This window comes from Trichosurus vulpecula, chromosome 7 (genome assembly GCF_011100635.1).
Source record: "Trichosurus vulpecula isolate mTriVul1 chromosome 7, mTriVul1.pri, whole genome shotgun sequence".
Lineage (NCBI taxonomy): Eukaryota > Metazoa > Chordata > Mammalia > Diprotodontia > Phalangeridae > Trichosurus > Trichosurus vulpecula.
Window position 1 is genome coordinate 61,659,734 of NC_050579.1, and position 22,418 is coordinate 61,682,151.

General features: G+C 43.5%; 1 protein-coding gene across 1 annotated transcript; it reads right to left on the reverse strand.

Annotated features, from left to right (window-relative positions):
• Positions 1–1,452: 1,452 nt before the first annotated feature.
• Positions 1,453–19,552, reverse strand: SARS1 (seryl-tRNA synthetase 1). Its single transcript, XM_036769182.1, has 11 exons — positions 19,293–19,552; positions 15,612–15,682; positions 8,653–8,733; positions 7,615–7,773; positions 6,469–6,612; positions 5,098–5,253; positions 4,297–4,518; positions 3,300–3,429; positions 2,722–2,879; positions 2,264–2,393; positions 1,453–1,836 (listed from the first exon to the last, which is right to left on the reverse strand). Exons 1-11 carry the CDS (start codon positions 19,426–19,428, stop codon positions 1,679–1,681), a joined length of 1,545 nt encoding a protein of 514 aa, XP_036625077.1. The 5' UTR covers positions 19,429–19,552; the 3' UTR covers positions 1,453–1,678.
• Between the last annotated feature and the right edge of the window lie 2,866 nt (positions 19,553–22,418).

Sequence of the window (22,418 nt, forward strand, 5' to 3'; positions counted from 1 at the left end):
GTTCACTCCTTTCTTCCTCTACTGGCTCCATTCTTGACCCTGGACTTCTTTCTCCACCATTCCCTCTCACGGACACTTTCTCCTCCCTTGCTTCGTTTTTCAGCTTCCTCCATTAGAATGTAAACTCCTTGAGGACAGGGCCTTTTTTGTATTCTCTACTTTGTACTTTAGCGTTTAGCAGTGCCTGACTCTGATCTGACTTTTCTCTTCCCCTCACCACCATATCCAATCAGTTGCTGTTTTGTTGAATCAGCTTCTGTAACACTTCTATATCCTTAGTCTCACCACTCAAAGGACTGCTACCCTGCTTCAGGTTTTCATCACCTCTAACCTGGGCAATTCCAACAGACTCTCTTCTTTCCAATCCGTCCTTCACATAGCTAAAACTGCTATTCCTAAAGGCTGGATCTGTCTGGCATTCAGATCCTCCATACTTTCCTGGATCTATGATCTCACTAATCAGGAAACTCCTTCTAATGATACAGCTCCCCCACCCCAATCACAGCTGCCCCTCTTGGGTGACTCTTGTCCATGTTCTCCCAAATGTTGGGGCCTTCCTTAGCTTCTCTCATCATTTTGAGGGTATCAGTGCAGCACTCCAATCCTTTGTTCTTGCCATGTGATCAGCCCATCTTTTCAGACATACTTTCCTTCATACTTAAATGGGCCTTTCTGTTCCCCAAAAGTAACAGTTTGGTTCCCACCTCCTGGTCTGTGAATAGGATGTCCCTCGCCCAAAGAATGCTCTTCCTCCTATCTTGCCCTTTGGAATTCTTAGCTCCCTTCTATACAAGAAATTTTTCAGATCATCCTGTCAATATTCTTTTCTTCCCTATCCCTACTCCAAAACACTTTCCCAGCACTTAGCATGGTACATAGTAGACACTTAATAATTATTGGCTGACTACATTTGCTTCTGTGCATACGTGTTGTATCAGCACCTGCCACCCTCCCCTTAGTACAACTGAAGGCAATGGATTTCACTTCTGCCTCTGTCTCCCCAGCTCTTTGCAGCACCTTATATGTAACTAATCTGCCACCCCTACTACAGCAGCAAAGGGGCTTGTGAAGTTTTACAAATTAATCATTGACTATGTAATTCTTCCTTCCTGCCTTAGTAACAGCAGTCATCATTAAAACAACACTATGTTCTAGGCCAGTAAATCTGTATCCCCCAAAGTTTTACTTTTCTCCCTGTGCCTTTTCTAAACACTCCCACTATTCTCCCCCTGTGTGCCCCACTCCCCCTCCGTTATATCTCCAGGGCCTGGCTAGAAATTTCCACGCTTGGCACTCCAGAGACAGCCCTACTCTAGGCCAAAGGGCAGTTATTTTTGTGAAACAGAAAACCCAGTGACAAATGATGCAGAAAGGCAGGCACAGGATGGTATCACAGTGAGAAGTGTCAGATGTATATGTGTATATGTACAGTGAAGATGACTGAGGAAGCACTGGACCTTCCACAGATTCTTTATTACATGTTTTATCAGTCATCAGAGATGAAATCCTATGTCCAGGCAGAGGCAGGTGCGCTGTAAGAGCAGATTGGTTCTCTTTTAGCTCCAGAGCCGGAATGGGGCAGGGCAATGGATGGGTGCTTGGTTCCACTGTCCCCGGGCAAGGTCCTGGGGTTCCCGACTGGCAGAGATGACAGAATGGGGAGGGGAGCAGGCTAAGTTCAGGCATCAGTGACCTCCATGTTCTGCAGCCGGCCTTCTAGGGCTGCATCTCCAGCCGTCATTTTCTTTTTGCCACCTTCATGCTGTTTCTTTTGTTTCTTGGATGGCTCCTGGTCAATTGGGGCGGGTTTCACAAAGGGGATCAATTCTTGAAGACCTTAGAAGGGAAAAGAACAAAATCAAGTGGTTTCTACTGGCTAGGGAGAAAGAGGCGGTGAGGCCATGGAAAAACTGAGTCAAAGGGGACCCTCTGAGGGAAAAAGACCTCGCAATCTCTCTACTCTCTCCTTTGAATTAGGATTAGCTATATTTACATTTCTCTCTTGCTTTTTTCATTTCCTTGACAATGTTCTTTGGGAGGCTCAGAGGACAAGGTATTGAGATACTGTGAAGTAAAAAAATTCTTGAGCATATTGGGGGGGGGCACTGGAAGGAGGAATGAAGGGAAGAAGGGAACACCAAGGGTGGGGAGGGGGACAGGTGTGTCCTGACCAACTGGGATTTGAGATATAAGGAGGGTGTAGTAAAGAGGTATGGGTGAATTGAGTGGAGAGAAACAGAGGAATATGGGAAAGAGATCTTACCTGGTGGCATGAATTCCTTTAACTTCTCAGGCACAATGATACCCTTCTCTGTCTGGTAGTTTTCTAGGATGGCGCAGATGGTCCGGGTAGTGGCACACATTGTGGCATTGAGCATATGGACAAATTCCACCTGGAAGAAGGGTGTCCCCACAGTGTCATTCAAAGCCCAACTGCCAGTCTGTCTCTCTGAGACCCAATAACTATCTCCAAAAAGTTCTGTGCAAGGAAGTAGTCATCTTATCCTTCACTTAAGCCAAAGAGAGCAAAGCTAGTAACATTCTGTAGAGAAGGGCCAAATTTAGGCTGACAGCTAAGAGTCCAAACCTGATCACTGTGTGCTGCTTTGACTCTGAACAGAAAACGTGAGCCTCCCTCAGCAGTCTTAAGGTTGATAGGAACTATATTCTTAATTCTCATCCCAGAGCCTGCTTCTTCCTGATTGTCCAAAGGGCTCCTACCTTATCCATCATCTTCTTAGTCTGTCCATAGCGGATGCGGAGCCGACGGGCCTGATAGTCTGTGCAATTCGAGCAGGACACTAATTCACGGAAGGCTCCTGAGCCAGGGAACCAGGCCTCCAGGTCCAGCTTCTTACTGGCAGCATGGTTCAAAGAGCCTATAAAGAAAAACCTTGAAAATTCATGACAGCTGTAGAAACCTTTACCGAGACTCCGCGATTCTCTACTTCCTTTCACTACTCTCCCTGAAGTTGGACTGAAGCCATTTTCCCTTTAACTCATTCCCATTAACTACAGCACAGAATTCTCTTCTATCTGGGGGAAAGGAGGCTTCTGAAACTCACCAAATGTCCCTTTTCCCAAGGCAGTCAAATTTATATGCTAACTCTGGAGCAGAGTGAGAAGAACACCATATTTTAATTTCAGTTTATAAATGGAATTATAATAATTTAATCAATGTAACCAATTAGCAGGGCTGTTTTTTGTCTCTGTGAAGCGGCCCAAATGGTGAAGATGTTTATGGGGTATAGTGAAGAGGAAGAGAGAAGACAGCGGGCAGCCGCTGCTGGGTCTCATACCTGAGACAATATTCACAATGTGATAAGGAATGCCCAAGGCCTGGTAGAATTCCTCTGCGGTGTTGATCATCTCGTCAAACATTTCCCATGATTTGTTGTCATGAGGTGATGCATAGACAAACTGCTCGATCTAGAAAGTGAGCCAAGGAAAAGGTGGCAAAGATGCAGGGTTAGGGGCTAGGATGAGTTGACTGAGGGATCTGGGGGATCAGGAGTAGGGACCGGGGAGGGAATTTAATTCTCCTGCTCTTTTGTTGCTGACCTGCCACCCCAGTGCCAGTGGGAGCCATGGCAGCTAGAGATGGCCATCAGTGAAGAAGAAGGCTGGGGCCCACGGAGCACAAAGTCAGAGCTCCTCAGTACTACTGATGGATGGCTCAGGTGAATGAGACAAGGGGAAGGACTCATTCAAAAGGTGATCCTCTGGGCTGGAACTGCAGGGATTCCTCCTCCAAAGCACACAGAACAAGGGAAGACTAAGAATGGATAAGGAGCTCCTATCAGATATCAAGTGCTGTAACACTTTAAGGTGCTATATCTCCTATGAGCCTCTCAACAACTCTGTGAAGTAGGCACTGTAGGTATCATGAGCTCCATTTACAGAGAAGAAAACAGGCTCTCAGGGGCAGTGACTTGTCCACAGCTACACAAGTGTCAGAGGCAAGACAAATTCGGGCCTCTCTTGACCAAAAGTCTAGCACCCTTTCCCCTAATGTATTATGCTACTGATACCAGAACTCTTCTCCTTTGAGTTTTCCACCAAAAATAATCCCCAAACTAGCAAGGTCAATGGGAGAGATGGATATAGAGCAAGAGCCATTTCCTGAGAAGTTTTTCTCTCCCTAGAAGGTTATGAATAAGGAGAGGCACTTTTCAGGCAGGAGCATGAGAGATGAGACTTGGTCCAATGGGACCTCAGCTGACCCACTTATCAGATCAGCTATTTCCTTGAGCCACCCTGGATGGAGAGCAATTTCTCCTCCTTACCCTGACTCACCTTCTCAAACTGGTGAACTCGAAAGATGCCACGGGTGTCGCGACCATGGGAGCCCACCTCCTGGCGGAAGCAGGTAGAAAAGCCAGCATACTTGATGGGCAAGTCCTCTGGCCGAAGCCACTCATCACGGTGTAGGGCAGCAATTGGCTGCTCTGAGGTGGCGATCAGGTATTTCTCATCATAGGAATTATCATCAGATTTTTCACTGCCTTTGCCAATCACCTGTGAGGATCACAGATCAGATTTTAGAACTGGAAGGGGTATCAGAAGTCATCTTCTAGACCTATCTCCTCACTTTACAGATGACGAAAATGAGACCTCGAGTGGCTAAAGGACTGGCCCAAGGTGCCACAGTAGAGCAGAGCTGACTGAACCAAGGCACTCTGACTCCAAATGCAGCCCTCTTTATATTTCACTACACCGAGGGAGCCCCCATCCCTTGCCCCTCTCCTGCTGCTGCTGGCTAAGAGATGAGAAAGAAAACTAAGGTTAGCTGGAAACCTGATACAAGATGGCTCAGGTGAATGAAACAAGGGGAAGGACTCATTCAAAAGGCAATCCTCTGGGCTGGAACTGCAGGGATTCCTCCTCCAAAGCACGCAGAACAAGGGAAGACTAAGAAGGGATAAGGAGCTCCTATCAGATATCAAGTGCTGTAATCTCTTTTCCTTCTCTTCCTACCCTGCTGGACGACTTTTATGGCCCCCTAAAACATCTCCTGCCCCTTGGTCTTTCCCTCCTACTGCAGCCAGGTTTGCCTTCCTTATACAGAGATTGCCTGTCTGGGCCTATGATACGCACCTTGTACAGCTCCTCGTCAAACTGGCTGAGCTGTGCCACCTCCTGCATCACCTCTTTTCTCATGAAGAAAGGGGTATAGATGGGGGTGTAGCCCCTGCTAGAAAGGGTTCGAAGGGCAAGCTGGATAAGGGCCTGTTCCAAGAACACGAGGACTCCCTGTAGGAATAAAGAGTTATTGATTCTCGAAGAGTTAAGCCACCTGCCAGAATTAAACCAGAAGCAGTTTGGGTGACAAAACCTAGCAAAACCAGCCATACTGAAGAAGCCAAGAAAACTTCTGAAGTGTAAGCAACAAATCCAGGTAGCTGTTCTCTATTGCTATTTGTCCCCATGTGCCACCAAATAAAATGCCTTAGAGGAAAAGCACAAACTTTGAAATCTGGTAGGAACTCGGGGGGGCCATCTAGTCTATCCTATACTTGAAAAGTATCTCACAACTATAAAACACTCCAGAGTGGTTGTCAAGCCTCAGCCTAATTCACTACCTGGAAGCAGCTGGTTCCACTCTGGGACAGTTCTGTTAGAAGGTTTTTCCTTACATCAAATCTAAATCTGCACCCTTGTAATTTCCACTCATTATCTCTGGTTCTGCTCTCTGGGGCCAAAAAGAACACTGGGGCAGAAGCAACCAGACTAAATGTAACTGTGCTTTTAAAACAGAACTCAGAGCAAGGTCTCCTCCAGCTTATTTCTTAAAACACTGCACTTCCCTTTCACTGGGCTCTCTTTCAGCAGTAATTCTGGCTGGGGAGAGGAACTCTCATTACTAATGATAAATGCTTAGGGATAATTAGAGAGAGATGAGAGGATTTCCATGGATGCTTTTCAGAAGTGAAAAAGAACTAAGTCTAGAATAGTTTCTCCCGACAGTTTTTTTTTTGGGGACTAGCCAATTTAAAGAAATTCAAAGCCCCAACCTCCTCCCTCTTGGACAGCTCTATAAACTAACCCAGTTGAGAGCAAGCATCACTCCCAAGGGACATGTGGGTAGCAGACATGAGACAAAGTGGTGACCTTTCCCCAGCTGCTTGGTGGGGAAGCCATGACCTTTGGTTTTCCAGAAGAGGCCCCCTTTGGAAGTGGCTTCGGGGGACACTCATGCCTAGAAAACATTCTTTGGTCCCACTATTAGAAATAACTGCTTTCCTGGCTAGACAATGAGTAGACGGACTCAACCCTAGACTGGGGTTTATTATGCTCTTGTTACCTTTTCCACGTCACTGCTGACCTCTGACTCTGCCCCAAATCTCTCACTGCCCATCTGAGTGGAAAATATTTGAATATGATACCACTATTTTATAGAGATGATACAACAAAAATGGCTCTCTCTAGAAGGCCAGATTGCTCTATGGACACTAGTTCCCAACTCACCTTCAGGAAGTAGCCTCGGCTCCCAGCCACCACTGCTCCTTTTTCACCTTCAAAGCCGTCCACCATCACCACCAGGTCCACATGAGAATACTTCTTTCTCACAGTACAATCACCCCAAATCCTCTCTACTTTGTTGTCAGCATCCTGAGTAAAGAGAGTCAGGAGAGAGAACAAGGAGTCTTCATTCTGTAATCACCTTCTATCTGATGCCTACACTAAGAGGGAACACTTTTGTGAAGAAGGCTCCTAGCTCTCTCACAACTGAGCTTTGTCTAACTCCTACTCTAAGAGCAAACAGTTTTGTAAAGAAAGCCCCTAGCTAACCCACAACTGAGCTTTGTTCACTGTAAACAGAGCCTAGAGAAGAGACACTGCCGGAAGCTTTATTCAAAGCATAAATGCTAGTTTGGAAAGTCCAGGAGACTAGAGACATGATGAATGAGATCAGGATTTTTCAGGAGACCTGTAGTACTCTTTTTTGCTTTTACCCTTTTAAATGACTCTGCCCCTTCTCCTGACAATCAGTACTGCCTGGAGTACTGGTGAGAATGCAATCTCTTTTTCCTGGCTCTCATTGGTCCAGAGGCCATAGTAAGGGCGGGTTCAGGGCCCTGACCCCGACTGCCTGTCTCAGCTCTGCAGCCTCTTGCACACCAGGCCTCAGAGAGTTTAATGCTCAACAGAGAATGAATGAAAGAGGCACAGATGGGCCTTGCCACGGCTGGGGTGTCATGGAACAAAGACTGAGCTCAGAGCTGCTTTGTGCTCTGGAAGCTCCAGCTCCACAGGAAACTTTTATCATGCAGATTTCCCTTCAACCTGCCTCTTCTCAGTTGGGTGTGGGTGAGGGGGTTAGGTTGATTTAGCAGACCCCTCCCACCAAACCCACTGCTTCCCAGGGCAACAAGCAGTGTGGGAGAGCAGCCCCATTTAGAAGAGACTTCTGTGCCAGCATCTCTTCCTACCTGCTGCCTCTGCTACTTCCTAATCAGGCAGGGATCTGACTGCTTCAATTCCCAACTGGTGGGCAGAAGGAAGACACAAAGAGCCTGCTTGTGACCCAGTGCCAATGTGTTTCACAGCTCTTCCCCCATGAACAGAGACAGCAATGTGAGATGCTTTCCTATTGCGGTTACTGCTGCTTACCTCGTCATTGCTGATGGGCACAGAGGGATGGAGGAGGTTCCCAATTTCTCGGAGACTTTCCAATCGCTCTGCTTCCAGTCGTATCCTCTCAGCATCACACTTGATGATGGCTTCGTCAATAAGGAGTCGGACTTTTTTTATCTGTGTCACTTTCAGGCTCTACACATCAAGAAACCCAGGCCAGTCCAGGTTACTCTAAGACAGGTCAGGGCTAAGGACAGACTCAAGTGATCTGATTCCCCACTATGTGAATGCACCAAAAGACAGTGTCTCAGAATGCCATTAAAAAAACAAAAACAAAAACTGGGCTTTCAAAGTATCGAGGATTATTTCACAAAGGGATTAGATGTGTAAAACATCCCTGCCTTATAATCCTATTTCTGTTTTCCCCTGGAATGCCTAAGGCACAGGTGAATTTCAGTCCACTTGCCTGTTCTATATATTGTGAGAAGTTCTGATGGGATAGCACATGAGATCCCTCACGAGAATTCTCCGCAAGATATTCCTGAGTGTTCTAATTAAGTAATATAGGTATTATCTTTTATTGTTCCCTAATGTTTTTTATATTTATTGCTTTCCTAGGAAAGCTTCCCGAGTAGGTGCTGATACTTTGTCTCTCCCATAGCACTTCGTACAATGCTAGCAGGTAGACAATAAATATATCTGTTGATTCAAATTCAAAATACTGGATTGCACTGGGGAAATAAAGAGGGTAAAATGAAATTACTTAACCCTAAACATTTGCCCAGCATCCTTCTCCCCTACAATATCTACTCTACATTTCCCCTCTCCGCATCTATTTTTCATCTGCTTCCGTCACTAATGTGCAGTGAAGACTTTGGAATACAGGGGACAGCAAGGGAGTGGTATATGTTTAGGCTTTTATTTTGCTAACTGCACAAGTTCAAAGAGTTGAAGAAAGTAAGGACAGTAGAATTGAGTGCATATACCTGCAATTTCAGAATAAGGTAACAGGAAAAAAGGACAGAAAACCCAAACCAGCCATGCTGCGACAGAAAAAGAGAAAGTCTAACATACCGTTAACGTGTCTGCAGTTAGGTCATCAAGGTTCAACACACTCTCTGGTAAGGATTCATTATCCCCCACAGGCTCTTTTTTCTGCAGAGAGAAAGAAACCCAACACTATAAAGACAGAGGAAAACTCCAACATAGTTCTATAAATGTACACCTAATACACACTTTCATTTAAAATAATTTTGAAGAAGTTCAACAAATTTTTACTAACCTTAATTATTTTTTCAGTGTTCTTGGAATATGGAAAAACATGAAGAAGTAGTATAAAAGAAGTCATCAAACCTCAAGTAGGTCAGAGACAGAGGGAAAGGTCCCAGAGAGACAAAAATACTGATAGCAGCCCTTTTTGTGGTAGCAAAGGGCTGGCACGGAAGTGCCTGATAAATGGGGAAGAGTTGAACAAACGGTGGCATTTAAATGTAGGGAACATTACTGCACTGTAAGAAATGACAAATATGAAGAATTCTGAGAATCTTGGGAAGTCTTGGATGAACTGATGTACGGTGAAATGAATACAACCAGGAGAACGATTCATATGATAATCACAATAAGATCAGAGAAAAGCACACTGAAAGAACAGAACTCTGATGAATGCAGTGTACGAACAGAGAAGTGTGCCTCCCACTTCTTGTTAGAGAGGTATGAGACCATATGTGCAAAATGAAGCATATACTTTCCAACATGCCCAGTGTGTGGATTGGTTTTGCTTAACCATAGTCTGTTAGAAGAGAGGGTTCTTCATTGCACACAGTAACTGCAATATTGTGAAACGAGCAACTTTGATAGACTTAGCTCTTCTGAGCAATACGATGATCCAAGACAATTTCAAAAGACTCATGAAGGCAAATACTCTCCACATCCAGAGAAAAAAACTATGGAGTCTCAATGCAGACGGAAGCATCTTCTCTCTCCCCCCACCCCCCCTCTTCTCGTGGTTCTTCCCTTTTGTTCTGATTCTTCTTTCATAGCACGATTAATGTGGAAATGTTTAATATGACTGTACATGTATAGGCTATATCAGATTGCTTGCTGTCTGGTGGGGAGGGGAACTGACCCAAGAAGGGAAAAAAAATAAAAGTGAATGTTAAATATTTTTACATGTAATTGGAAAAAAAATGTTATTAAGTGGGGGAAAAAGAAGAGAGGGTTCTTTTGGAAGTGAGGATGGTAGTCATTAGGAAGTGACATTGATGTTTACAAAAAAATAACAAAATTTTTTTAAAGACCACATAAAGGATGTGCATATTCCTGAAAAGGAAGCAGCCCAGCTAACTTGAGGGTAAGGGAATGGTCACTATTAAACATTAAAATAACTAGAAGATTTCTAAAGCACTGGTTTGATTCTTTATGGAGGATTAAAGGAAAGATATGGAAGAAGACAGATACAGAAAAAGAATAGTACAGGATAAGATATGGATAGGGTATAAACGATATAACTGATTTAAAAACAAACAAAACTGGAACCATTGTGCTTTGCCCAAATTTAAATAACCCATCAGTAAGTAGTAGGATTGGGAAATCAGGCTCTTTGCTATTATCTTGGAATTCATTATTCCCAAAGTTGCCATTCACCTGCAAATGTTTTGAGTCTTCTGGAAGAGTTTTCTTATCTCAACCCTACTATCAAAAAAAAACCCCCCAAAAAACCCAAAACACTCTCATCCGAGTGCCTTTCAAATAAATATTCCTTGCCTAAGTAAGGCTGTCAAAAAACAAAAAGAAAAACCCACAACTCTCCCCCCCCACCCCAATTCACATCACATTTTCTTCACTTAATCCAAACATTAAGAATGGGAGACAAATAGTACGGGGGAACTTGGGAATTACTTTTGGCCTGCACCTGTGATTTCATATATCTGGGGAACTCTCACTTTGGAAACATCTCTAGTGATGCTGACTGGCAACTTATTTGCAACTTAGAGTCATGGAGAGTTGCCTGGAGCCCTGAGAGGTTAAATGACTTATCTGTGGCCCCATAACCAGTGTCAGATGAAGAACTTACAGGTAGGTCTTCTCCACTCCAAGGGTCGCCCTCCCCATTTATTACATCAGACTGCCTCTGATAAAGGAGACAGAAAGGGGAAAAAAACCCCAGCAAACTGAGAAATTCATTTGGTGAAAATTGGGAGTTACAAGTTCCTTTCCAAGAAGGGCTATTTTTCAAGGTAACTGGCCAAATCACCCTCTTTAGTCCCAGCAGAGCACTATGTCGACTTGAATAGAGCACTGGATTGGAATCTGGGTACTGCTATGGACTACTTAGAGAAACTTGGGCAAGTGACCTCTTTTCTGAGAGCTTGAATTTCATCTCTAAAGTGGGGGAAATGGACTCAATGATCTCCAGAGGCTTTTTAGTTCTAAATTCTATTGCCCTATACGTGTGACTTGCTCTTACAAACAGAAATAACTGGTAACGAGCAGACACTATTCTTTCAACATCGCCTTCGTTATATTCTATATGTACAAATTGGGTGAGATGTTCAGCTCCTCAAAAGGAAAGGATGGTCATCCAATACGACCTTGATAAAAGGGCACAACAAACACTTAATGGAAGCAAGGAAAGTATCCAGTAAAATATAAATTCCTTGAGCACTTATGTGCCTAGCTAAGTGCTTTTTACAAATATTATCTCATTTCCTGTGAGGTAAATGCTGTTACAATCTCCATCTTACAGTTGAGGAAACTGCAGCAGACAGAGGTTAAGTGACTTGCTCAGGGTCACAAAACTACTAAGTGTCTGATGCTGGATTTGAACTCAGGTCTCTCTGATTCCAGATCTAGTGCTCTATCCACTGTCCCCAATTAGCTACCTCTAGAAGGGACATAATCAATGTCTGTTGAATATCTGTGGAAGAAAACCAAAGTGCCTCAACATCAAGTCACAAATGAATGTTGCCTATGGAAAAAAACTCAACGATAGGAAGGACACCCAGTTGGTCACCTTCAGTGCCCCTGCCACTATAGAGGTTATGGAAGAATTTTCTGAATAGAAGCCAGCTTACAAAGGAGTCTAGAAAATTGTCCTGCCATACTATGGAGCTGGCAATGAAGCCAAGTGTAAGACTGTTTTATCAAAATGGGAACACACATTTTCATTTCCTTGCATTGGAGAACGACTGGCAATGTTTGTGTATATCCAGAGAGGGCATGCGGGAAAAGGGGGACTGAGAGGGAAGAAGGGAAATAATACAGCTCTGGGAGCTCAGCCAGGATGCAAACAATATGCAAATAGTTCCACAGCAACATAGTCAAGATTCCCAGAGAAAGTAATTTCCATGACTATAGATATCTAAGGGTCATGTTAGGTCACTAGCCAAATGTGCAACATAGTCTTATTAAAACGTACTATCGACGCTACCAGTAGAAGAGTAATTTATTGAAACTTTAAAAAAAAAACTTTCCAGTAGTCTTCACTGGTCATTGTACTGCATCTTATTTAAAACTATCTATTGGACATCTTGAGCTGGATGTCCAGTAGACAAGACATCTTAAACTCAACATGTCCAAACCTGAACTCATTATCATTTCCCTTAAATTCTCCCACTTTCCTACCTTCCCTATTATTGTAAAGGGTATCACCATTCTCCCAGTTCCTCAGGCTCACAACCTAGGTCTTCCTGGACTTCTCACTATCTCTTACCCCCTACACCCCCAATCAAACTTTTGCCAAGGCCTGTCAATTTCACCTTTGTCTTATCTCTAACACACTCCCTTCTCTCCTCTGACACTACCACCACCCTGGTGTGCTGCCCTGGTTAACAGGTGCAAGCCCTGATCACCTCACCCATGAAGCACTGTAAGTTTGCTGGTGGGTCTACCAGCCTCATGTCTCTATCTAATCCACCCTCCATTCAGCCACCAAAGTCATTTTCCTAAAGTGCAAGTCTGACCGTGTCACCTCCCTGCTCAATAAATTCCAGTGGCTCCTGATCACCTCCAGGATCAAATACAAAATGCTATTTGGCATTCAAAGCCCTGCATAACTGGGCCCTCCCACACCTTATTCCCATCACATACTTTTCAATCTAATGACGCTGGCCTCTTGGCTGTCCCACAAACAAGATCCTCTATGTCTCAGCTCCAAGCATTTTCTCTGGCTGTCCCCTGTGCACTCTCTCTATATCTCTGCCTTCTGGCTTCCTTCAAATCTTAAACTAAAATACCACCTTCTACCCAAAGCCTTTTTGAACCCTTCTTACTTCTAGTGCTTTCCCTCTGTTAATTATTTTCTATTTATCCTGTATACAATTTGTTTGCCCACATTTGTCTGCATTTTGTCTCTCCCGTGACACTGTGACTTTCTTTAGAGCAGGGACTATCTTTTGCCTCATTTTCTATCTGTAGCACTTAGCACAGTGTCTGGAACACAGTAGGAACTTAGTAAATGTTTAATGACCAAATGAAAGCCAATCACAATGTGAAGGACGGAGATTTCTGAATGATCTAAAAGTAGAGAAAAGTGATTAAAAGAATTTTCAAATGGATGGAAAGTTTATAGAATCACCAAATGATCAAGAGGCCTTCAAGTTCAACTCTCCTAAAAATAAAGAAATTGAGGCAAACAGAGGTTAAGTAACTAGCCTAGGTCACACACAACGCAAGTAGTATTAGAATTATTTTACCTAAAAAGAGGCTGAACCACAATTTTTTTTCGAGTACATGAAAGATTCTTGGAAGAGGGATCATTTTGCTGATGAAAGAACAAGGGGAAACAGACTAGCTGAACAAATTGTGGAATGTGATGGGATATTACTGCCCCTAAGGATATACAAGTATGAGGCTCAGGACCTTTGGGAAACTTGTCCAGATGCAGTTCAGTAGGTAGAACCAGGAAGACAATGTAACAATGACCACAACACTGAAAATGAAAAGAGTGAAACAGAGCCCAACCTGAGCACTTTTTACATGTTATCTTATTTTTGTTGGTTTTCTGTTTTTATATCGCATTTGACTTTGAATGTATCAATCCTCCTTCCCTATCCAGCAAATCATGCCTTATAACAAAGATCAAAAGAGGAAAAAAAACCCCAGCAAAACAAACCACCACCACCTGTGGCTGACATTATACGGCATACTCCACACCCATAGTTTTCCACATACGAAACAAAGGGAAGGAAGTGCATTTTCTCAACTCTTCTCGGGCTAAGCTCGGTCATTATAATCATGCAGCATTCAGTTCCATTTTTTTGTTCTTGACATCGTTAAAGCCATTGTACATGTTCTCTCGGGACAATGGAACATAAATGGGAAGAATGATAACAACAAAACAATAAAAAATTAACGCAGGGGCAGCTAGGTGGCGCAGTGAGTAGAGCACTGGCCCTGGAGTCAGGAGGACCTAGGTTCAAATACGGCCTCAGACACCTGACACATTTACTAGCTGTGTGACCTTGGGCAAGTCACTTAACCCCAATTGCCCTGCCTTCCCCCTTAATAATAAAAATTAAAAAATAGAGACTATTAAAAAAAAATTAACGCTGTGAAATCACAATGATCAAGTTTGTGCCCCCTCTCCGCAAAGAGAAGGTACCTCCTCACCATCTTTGCAGAGGTGGGGTACTATGGGTGCAGAGCATTACACAGAACATCAGACTTTTTCTATGGGGTGATTAGTTTTGCTGTATTTTTAAAAAAACATTTTTGTAATATGCAATGGCTAGGAGAGATCATTAGGAAATGCAGATGATGTAAAAACAGTCTCCACAAAAAATTTATGGACAAAAATAATTCTCTCTCTGTCACAGTTGCAAAGGTACCATCTAATCTCCTAAATTTTTTTTTTATGGCATGATGTTTTTTATATTCAGGTAATGTATCTCTTTTGAGGATATGGTAAAAAGATGTTGGTCTAAACCTAATTTCTGCCAAACCTCTTTCCAGACTTTCTAGCAGTTCTTATCAAACAGGATGTTCTTCCCCAAGAGGTTTTACGTTGTTGGATTTATCAAACGCTGTGTTACTGGGTTCAGTAATTTAGGACTCTTTTTTTAGTCTTTTCCTCTCATCTACTCTTCTATTTTTTTAACCGATACAAAATAGTTTTAATGATTACTGCTTTACAATAAGCTAAGTAACTGTAATTACCAATCCAGAGATGAGAAATGAGGAAGTATGCCCTCCCATCTGGTAGAGATGCGAGGGACTATGGGTATGGAATGTTACACACTCTGTTAATGTATTCATTAGCCTTGCTTAATTGCTTTTCTTTGTTACAAGAGAGGGTTCATTTAGGAGAATGCATTATCTGGAAATGGCTGCTGTAAGACCAAAGAAAGAACAAGAGGAAATAAGCCTAAAATGCACCAGAAGGGACTTTTTCCTCTATTAATAAACATTTATTAAAGGTTTTCATGTGCCAGGCACTGTGACTGCTACGCATGGAAAAAGTTAGAGGGGAATCTACTTCTCAGCATAACTTTTAAGAACAGGACAAGGATATAGCCAGTGATTTGGGCATAGTTCTAGCAAGATTTTACTTGAGGTAGTAAAGAAAACAAAAGGAAGATCTCCAAAATATCGAGAGGATCCTCTATGATGAAAAGTATGGAGGGTCTGCCATCTATGCTAATGAAAGGAATATCCTTTATTGACTAAATCATGGATTCTCCAAGCACCAGTCTGAAGATTGCTTCTAGCTGTAAATCTTTATAATTTCTTTTTTTTTTGGCAGGGCAATTGGGGTTAAGTGACTTGCCTAAGGTCACACAGCTAGTACATGTATCAGGTGTCTGAGGCCAAATTTGAACTCAGGTCTTCCTGACTCCAGGGCCAGTGCTCTACTCACTAATCTTTATAATTTCTATGCAAGTGAGAAGTAAGAAATTCAACATCCCATTGTCACTAAATAAGAAATAGGGCAGACACTTGACATATCGGTCTCATGGCAGTTAATGTGATGGACTGAATCCAGTACCTGTGCTAAACATTTCATTCCCGTCTTTATCATATCATAGCTTCCTTACCTTCATTTTCTCTCCAATTGTCCTGCTGCATAAGTTCTTCAGCTTGTTTAAGTTGTCTGCCCGAAATCTGCCTAGGAATGAAGGATTCAGGATTAAATCAATCTGAAGGGATGAGTAGACTTCATAAAGGAAATTTCCTTCTCAGCCACAGTTCTGATCTTGGAAACCTTTCATTAAAGTCCAAAGTAGAAAAACAAAAATGTTTAAAGACGAAATGTTTATCTGAAAAAATGTTATGTATGAGAAAAGTCACTTTCTGAGGAGAATGGAATTTTTGTTTCTGGTAGCAAACCAGAAGGCCCATGTTCCAAATACAGTTTCCTGGCTATAATGAGAAATCAGGGGATTTGGGAGTGGGGTCAAAACCACAGGAATTGGGATCAGCTAGGTGGCACAGTGGATAGCGCATCAGCCCTAGAATTAAGAGGACCTGGTATTCAAATCTGGTATTAGACACTAACTAGCTATGTGACCCTGCAGTCACTTAACCCCATTGTCTCAAAAAAAAAAAAAAAAAAGGAAGAAAAAACACTACAGGGATTGAGAGGCAGCATCGTGTAGTGGGTAGAAAACTTGGATTCAGTCCTGCTTCAGACACGTAGGGACTGGGTGATTGGGCAAAGTGGCTTAATTCCCCAGTGCTACAAACAACTCTCTAAGACTGTTTCAGAGGGGCTATTGATCTGCATTGAGAGAGGGGGTTTCCTTATCAGAAGTTTCCTAGAACAGTGAAGTCAAATTCTACCACCAGCCTCCCCCAAAAAGTAAAACAACACTGTAGGGATCTCTCTTTGACATTTCTTCTTTACTTCTCATTCTACCAGTTTACCAAGTCCTGTCCTAACCTCCTTAGAGCTCTTGTAAATCCATACCTTTCTTCTTCTACTGCCACATCTGAGTGTAAGTCCTCATTATCACCATGTAGATCACTTCAACAGCCTCTCCTCTCTCCTCTAAACCATCCTTCACACTCTCAGGGCTGCAAGTTCCCCACCCCTGATCTAGGCCAACCCTTTCCTTGTCCGAGTTCAACCTATGACAATTACCAGCTGCTTAACCTTAAGCCAATCTTTATGTATTTCAATTTCTTCATGTGTAAAATAAGAATAATATTAATACTTACACTAACCTATTTCACAGGAATGTTGTGAGGAATGTGTTTTGTAAACCTTAGATATATAAACTATTAAAAACATATGATATACTCATTAAATTGGTATTGTTTACTGTTGTCTCAAAAAAAGACGATGGAACAGTTTGCCATTTCTTTCTCCAGCTCATTGTACAGATGAGGAACTGAGACAAACAGGGTTAAGTGACTTGCCTAGGGTCACACTGCTAGTAAGTGTCTGAGGCTGGATTTGAAGCTGCCCCAGAAGATCAATAGCTGTATTAAAAAGAACTGCTTTTACAGGTGTGATTTAAATATGAAGGGATGGTATCTAAAAAATAAAATTAAGGGGTGAGAGAGGAACATACTGGGAGAAAGAGAAAGGGAGAGGTAGAATGGGGTAAATTATCTTACATAAAAGAGGCAAGAAAAAACTTACAGTGGAGGAGAAGAGGGTGGAGGTGAGAGAGGGTGAGTGAATCTTACTCTTGTCAGAATTGCCTCAAAGAGGGAATAACATACACACCCAACTGAGTATAGAAATCTATCTTACCCTACAGGAAAGTCGTTGCATTTGTCCTTCATTTTCCCAGAAGACCATAACATCAGGGAAATGATGACAGGACTTGCAGTTGACTTTGATTTGAGTGAGAGAGGGCTGTGCAAGGTCACCAGCCTCACTTTCTCCTTCAGAGCCATCTGGATCCAGTGACCTGATATTTATCAGGATGACTGGAGATTACCCCAGATGCAATGGGAGACCCTGGACCTTTTAGATTCAGGCCTTTTCATGTATTTACCTAGAGTAAGGTAATGCCCATTCAGTGAATAGGCCTCTTTAAGAAGTGAGTGGAGGGATGGCCCCTTTAATTAGGAAAAAAAATCAAACTGGGAGGGGAAGACCCTCAGGGTTTGCTGTTCCAAAGAGAAACAGTTACCATAGACAGGGAGGGCCCAAAATACAGCCATTAAGTGGAGCTCCGGGAGTTCACTCTGAAGTTTGTAGACTGTCACCCTCAGAGTAATTTACAGGTAGCTCAGTAAGATCAGAAGTTGCATAATAGCTCCTGATTTTCACTGGCAGAGGGAGATTCCTCACTAAGAGTTTCCTAAGCCCAAGAACGCTTACCAAGAATATGTAGCCTCTAATTCTAATATGTGCTATATCCCTAAATGAGATTTCTTGACAAGAAAATGGATAAATATACACTGAAAAACAATACTGATTGTTAGTTACAATTTCTCTTTTTTTAAAGGTTTACAATTTCGCTTTGTATGTCAGATTTTGGGGAAAAATACATCCTATATTAAGAAGTACCAATATGTTCACTAGAGATTGTTGAGTTTTTTGTTTGTTTTTCTCTAAGCACTAATGTAGCTGTGTCCTGTCATCTTTTATGAGTAAAGAATAGCAAAGAAAGAAAAGAAGGCAGCAAGACTAATGTAATACAGAACTTCAGGAAAGTATATTGGTTATCATTTTCTGGCAAGTTGTGGTATAATATGTCCCTTCAAACTACCATTATTGAAGAGAATTAGGAAAAAACCCAGGCTAAAAAGAAACTCTTGGCACCACTGTCTTCATGAACCCAAGAAAATAAATTTCTCAAAACCTTTAAAGTGACAAACCCTGGTTTCAGGGCATTTGCAGCAGCATCGTTAGGAACCGGTCTCCCAGCTGGTTGCCAGTGTATTGCATCAGATGACATGAATCACAAGAACTGCAGCAGCATCCTGCCAAATAGTGATCCACTTTGACAGCAGAGGATGGATGCCCTGCCTTGCCCCAGTGTTTCTTAGACATCAGCAACTAGGGAGCGATTTGATTTCTACGCCCATTTTTGCCAAAAATCATTTCCAACAAGCTTCTGCCCTCCTCCATATCAGCAAAGGGCCTCGGCAGTAAATCTAGGATTGACCATCCTTAACTCTCCCGAGTCCCCATCTGATGCAGAAGGAACTTTGCGTCCCTAAAATGGCAAGGTCCTGGGTCATCGTGGTATTCCAGTCCTACCCCCGTTCCTTCCTTGCTATACAAAAGGTGACGATCCCAGGGTGTATGTGGCCATTCCTGGCCACACCAGCGGTAAAAGCCGTTCCCTCCAAGGTTACCTTGCATTAGCTTTATAGGTATTTGGTAAAAACTTAAGAGACCTGCACGCGGTTGGGATTTTGTCTTTTATCTCTTCCAACGGGAGGGGGTCTTCTAACCTAAGAGCTTCGGGGTTCAGAGGGAGGGGCCCTTGAGAATTCCGGACACCACCCCCCATCCCTGGCTCCCTATCTGGCAGGAAGACTGACAGCTTGCTCTCCACACGCATGCGCCACGCGATTTTCTCTCTCCCCCCCGCCCCCACCCCGGTCAGCGGGCTCTGGGCTGGCCCCGAGGGGCTACCAGCTGGGTGCGCGTGGGCTGGGGAGCTGGCTAAAGAGTGGAGCATTGAGAGGATCCCTTCCCAGCTTGCCCCAGGCAGGGCGCGAAGGGCCCGGGGTGAGGTCGGGGTCAGGGAGGTCCGAGGACTGGGAAGGGAGGAGAGATCTGGGTCTCCCGCGCGTGGCCCGTCACTTACATCGTCGCCACTCGCTGTCCGCCCGCACCAGCTGGTCCACCAGCCCTGGGTCCTTGAAGCGCTTCTTTTGGGCTTCCCGGACTAGCTCCGGATCTCCTCCTTTATCAACGCGAAACAGATCCAAGTCCAGCACCATCTTCCCTTCTCTGCCGGCGTCGCTCTGAAGGAATACAACTCACCTTTCTCGGCTTCCTCCGGCCTGCCAGCTAGCAGCGCACTGCGGCTGCGCGTTGCGGGCGAGGCATTGCGCAGGCGCGGCCAGAGAGCAAGAGAGGCGACCTGGAGGGTCGGGATCCTAGAGCGCCGCCTCTGGTCGGCGGTGGAGAATGCAACAGCTGGGCCAGGGTGGGCTGGGGCGGGGCAGAAGAAGAGAGGAGTGGCCACTCTGGGACTTTGAGCCTGGCACAATTAGAGAATGCACCTCGTTTATAATCTTAGAGCTCTCTCTCTCTCTCTCTCAATCTCTTTCTCTCTCTCTCTCTCTCTCTCTCTCTCTCTCTCTCTCTGACTCTCTGTGTTTTTTCACATAAAGGGAACGTTTATTCTTGATCAATTTATTCAATAATATTATAATCAAGGGATGCGCCCTAGCCTTGCTCATTCTGGTATAGGGAATTCAGCAATGAGGGGGGCGGGGGGGAGGGAGGGAGGAGAGACACAGAGACAGAGACAGAGATAACTGTAAATAGGCAGCTAGATAGTACAGTTTTAGGCAGCTAGATAGTGCAGTGGATAGAGCATCTGGTATAGAGGTCAGGAAGACTCATCTTCATGAGTTCAAATCTGGCCTCAGACACTTAGTGGCAAGTCACTTCACCCTGTTTGCCTCAGTTCCTCATCTGTAAAAGGAGCTGAAGAAAGAAATGGCAAATCACTCCAAGATCTTTGCCAAGAAAACCACAAATGGGGTCACCTTGATTTAGTACCCAACCTGTCAGGCACTGTGCAAAGCACTAGAGATGTTGTTTAGTCGTGTCCGACTCTTCAGAACCTTTTAGTCGTTTTACAGATGTGGAAACTCAGGCAAGTATGGTAAAATTACTTGCTTAGGGTTACACAGCTAGTAAGTGTCTGAGGTCAGATTTGAACCCAGGAAGATGAATCTGGTGCTCTATCCGTGATGCCACCTAGCTGCCCTATATACTGGGAATACAAAGACAAAAATGAAAGTTTCATCCATCAAGCAGCTTACACTCTATTTGGGAGATAAGATCTTGACAGGTAAATAAATATGTCATATCTACAAAACAAATACAAAGGGATTTTTTTTTTACTTTGGATGAGGCTGATAATTAGGGGAACCAATCAAGCATTTATTAAGTGCCTACTGGTATACTCTCAATGTTGGAAGAAGGCCTCCAGCATGTTGAATGGATCCTGTGTGACAAACTTTTGGGAAGACATGGATGAAAATTGCACAAGATTGGCAGGCATAGGTGGGTTGCTTCTTGTTGTATGCCCTTCATTCTCAGAGAGGACCATGACTTCAGAAAGGTGATGCCAGGGCTTGCAAGTGGATTGGATTTAAGTGCGGGAGGGCTGTGTAAAGTCACCAGGCTCACTTTCTCCCCCAGAGCCATCTGGGTCCAGTGGCAAGATATAGATCAGGATCACTAGAGATGGCTCCACAGATGGGTTGCTGTCTATATGTTGAAGAGTACTCCTGAATGGATGAGATCACAGATCCATTTGAGCATATGCTATGCCCTGGGGATACAAAGGCAAAAGTGAGATAGTTTCTGCCCTCATGGAGCTTATAACAAGGAACACAGTATGCACATACATAGATATATACAAAGCATGTATCAAACAGATTTAGGGTAACCTTAGAGAAAAGGCATTAGCAACTGGGCACCAGGAAAGGCCTCATACAGAAGGAAGTACTTGAGCTGAGTTTTAAAGAAACCTAGGGATTCTTAAAAGCAGAGGCACAAATATTCTAGGCATGGAGGACGGTGAGTGAGTGCAAAGGGAGGGAGTTGGGAACTTCCAAACCAGGTCCAAACTTCCAAACCAGGTCCACTCTTTACTCTCCAGACATTTCCACCCCATCCCTGGTTGGCAAGTTCCTCTCTGGAGCTTCCATTTGTGTGCCCAGGCCAGTCATGCTTACCTAGAACCTTGACTTTTCCATCTTACTCCTGCTCAGGTACCTTCCTTACTCTCAGGTACTCTTCCTTACACTCCTTTTCTTCCCTTGTGTGTGTTGCCTTTCTCCATTAGAATTTATGCATCTTGAAGTAGAGACTGCCTTTTTTTTTGTCTGTTTTTGTATTTCCAGCACTTAGCATAGTTCCTAACACATAGTAAATGCTTAATAAATGCTCTATCTAACCATGTGTGGGTAAAATTATCAGCTCTGTAACAAACCAAAACCAGAACCAGAAATTTAGGAACCAATGAGGGTTTATTGGGCTGACCTCACCAACCCTAGCCCCACCTGTGAGTCCAAGACTCTTCAAGGAACAAAGGACAAGGATTATATAGGTTTCAATTAGGTAGGAGGTAAATTGGATATGAGGTACCTGTTGAATGAATAGGGTTGTTGCTGGGGGATTAGGGATGAGATTAAAGATGTGTAGCAGGAAAGAATTGTTTGGGTTGGCTATTTCTAGTAACCCTGCCCTAATAGATAGAACTGTTTTGGATACTTGCTGTTTGGGCGGTAAGGAAGGTTGTAAACCAGTGCTGGGGCTACAAAACAAATAGGGTCAGTGACAAGATAGAGGAATTCCAAACAAAATGGAGTTCCTTTAGCTTTCTTGGCTACCCACACATCCATCCATCCATCCATCCATCCATCCATCCATCCATCCATCCATGTATCTATCTATCTACCTATCTGTCATCTATCTATCAGTCATCTATTTATTTACATCTATCTATTTACACCTCTCCATCTATCCATTTAGCTAGCTAGCTGGAGATGGAATGATGTGTGTGACAGACCAATATGACTGGACCACAGAATAGGTAGAGGGAAGTAATGTGTGAGAAAGCTGTAAAGATAGGACGGGGTCAGGATGTGAAGAGTCTTAAATGTCAAACAAGAGTTTATATTTGATCCTGGAAGCAATAGGGAGCCACTGGAGTTTATTCATTAGGTGGGTAACATGGTGGGTAAAC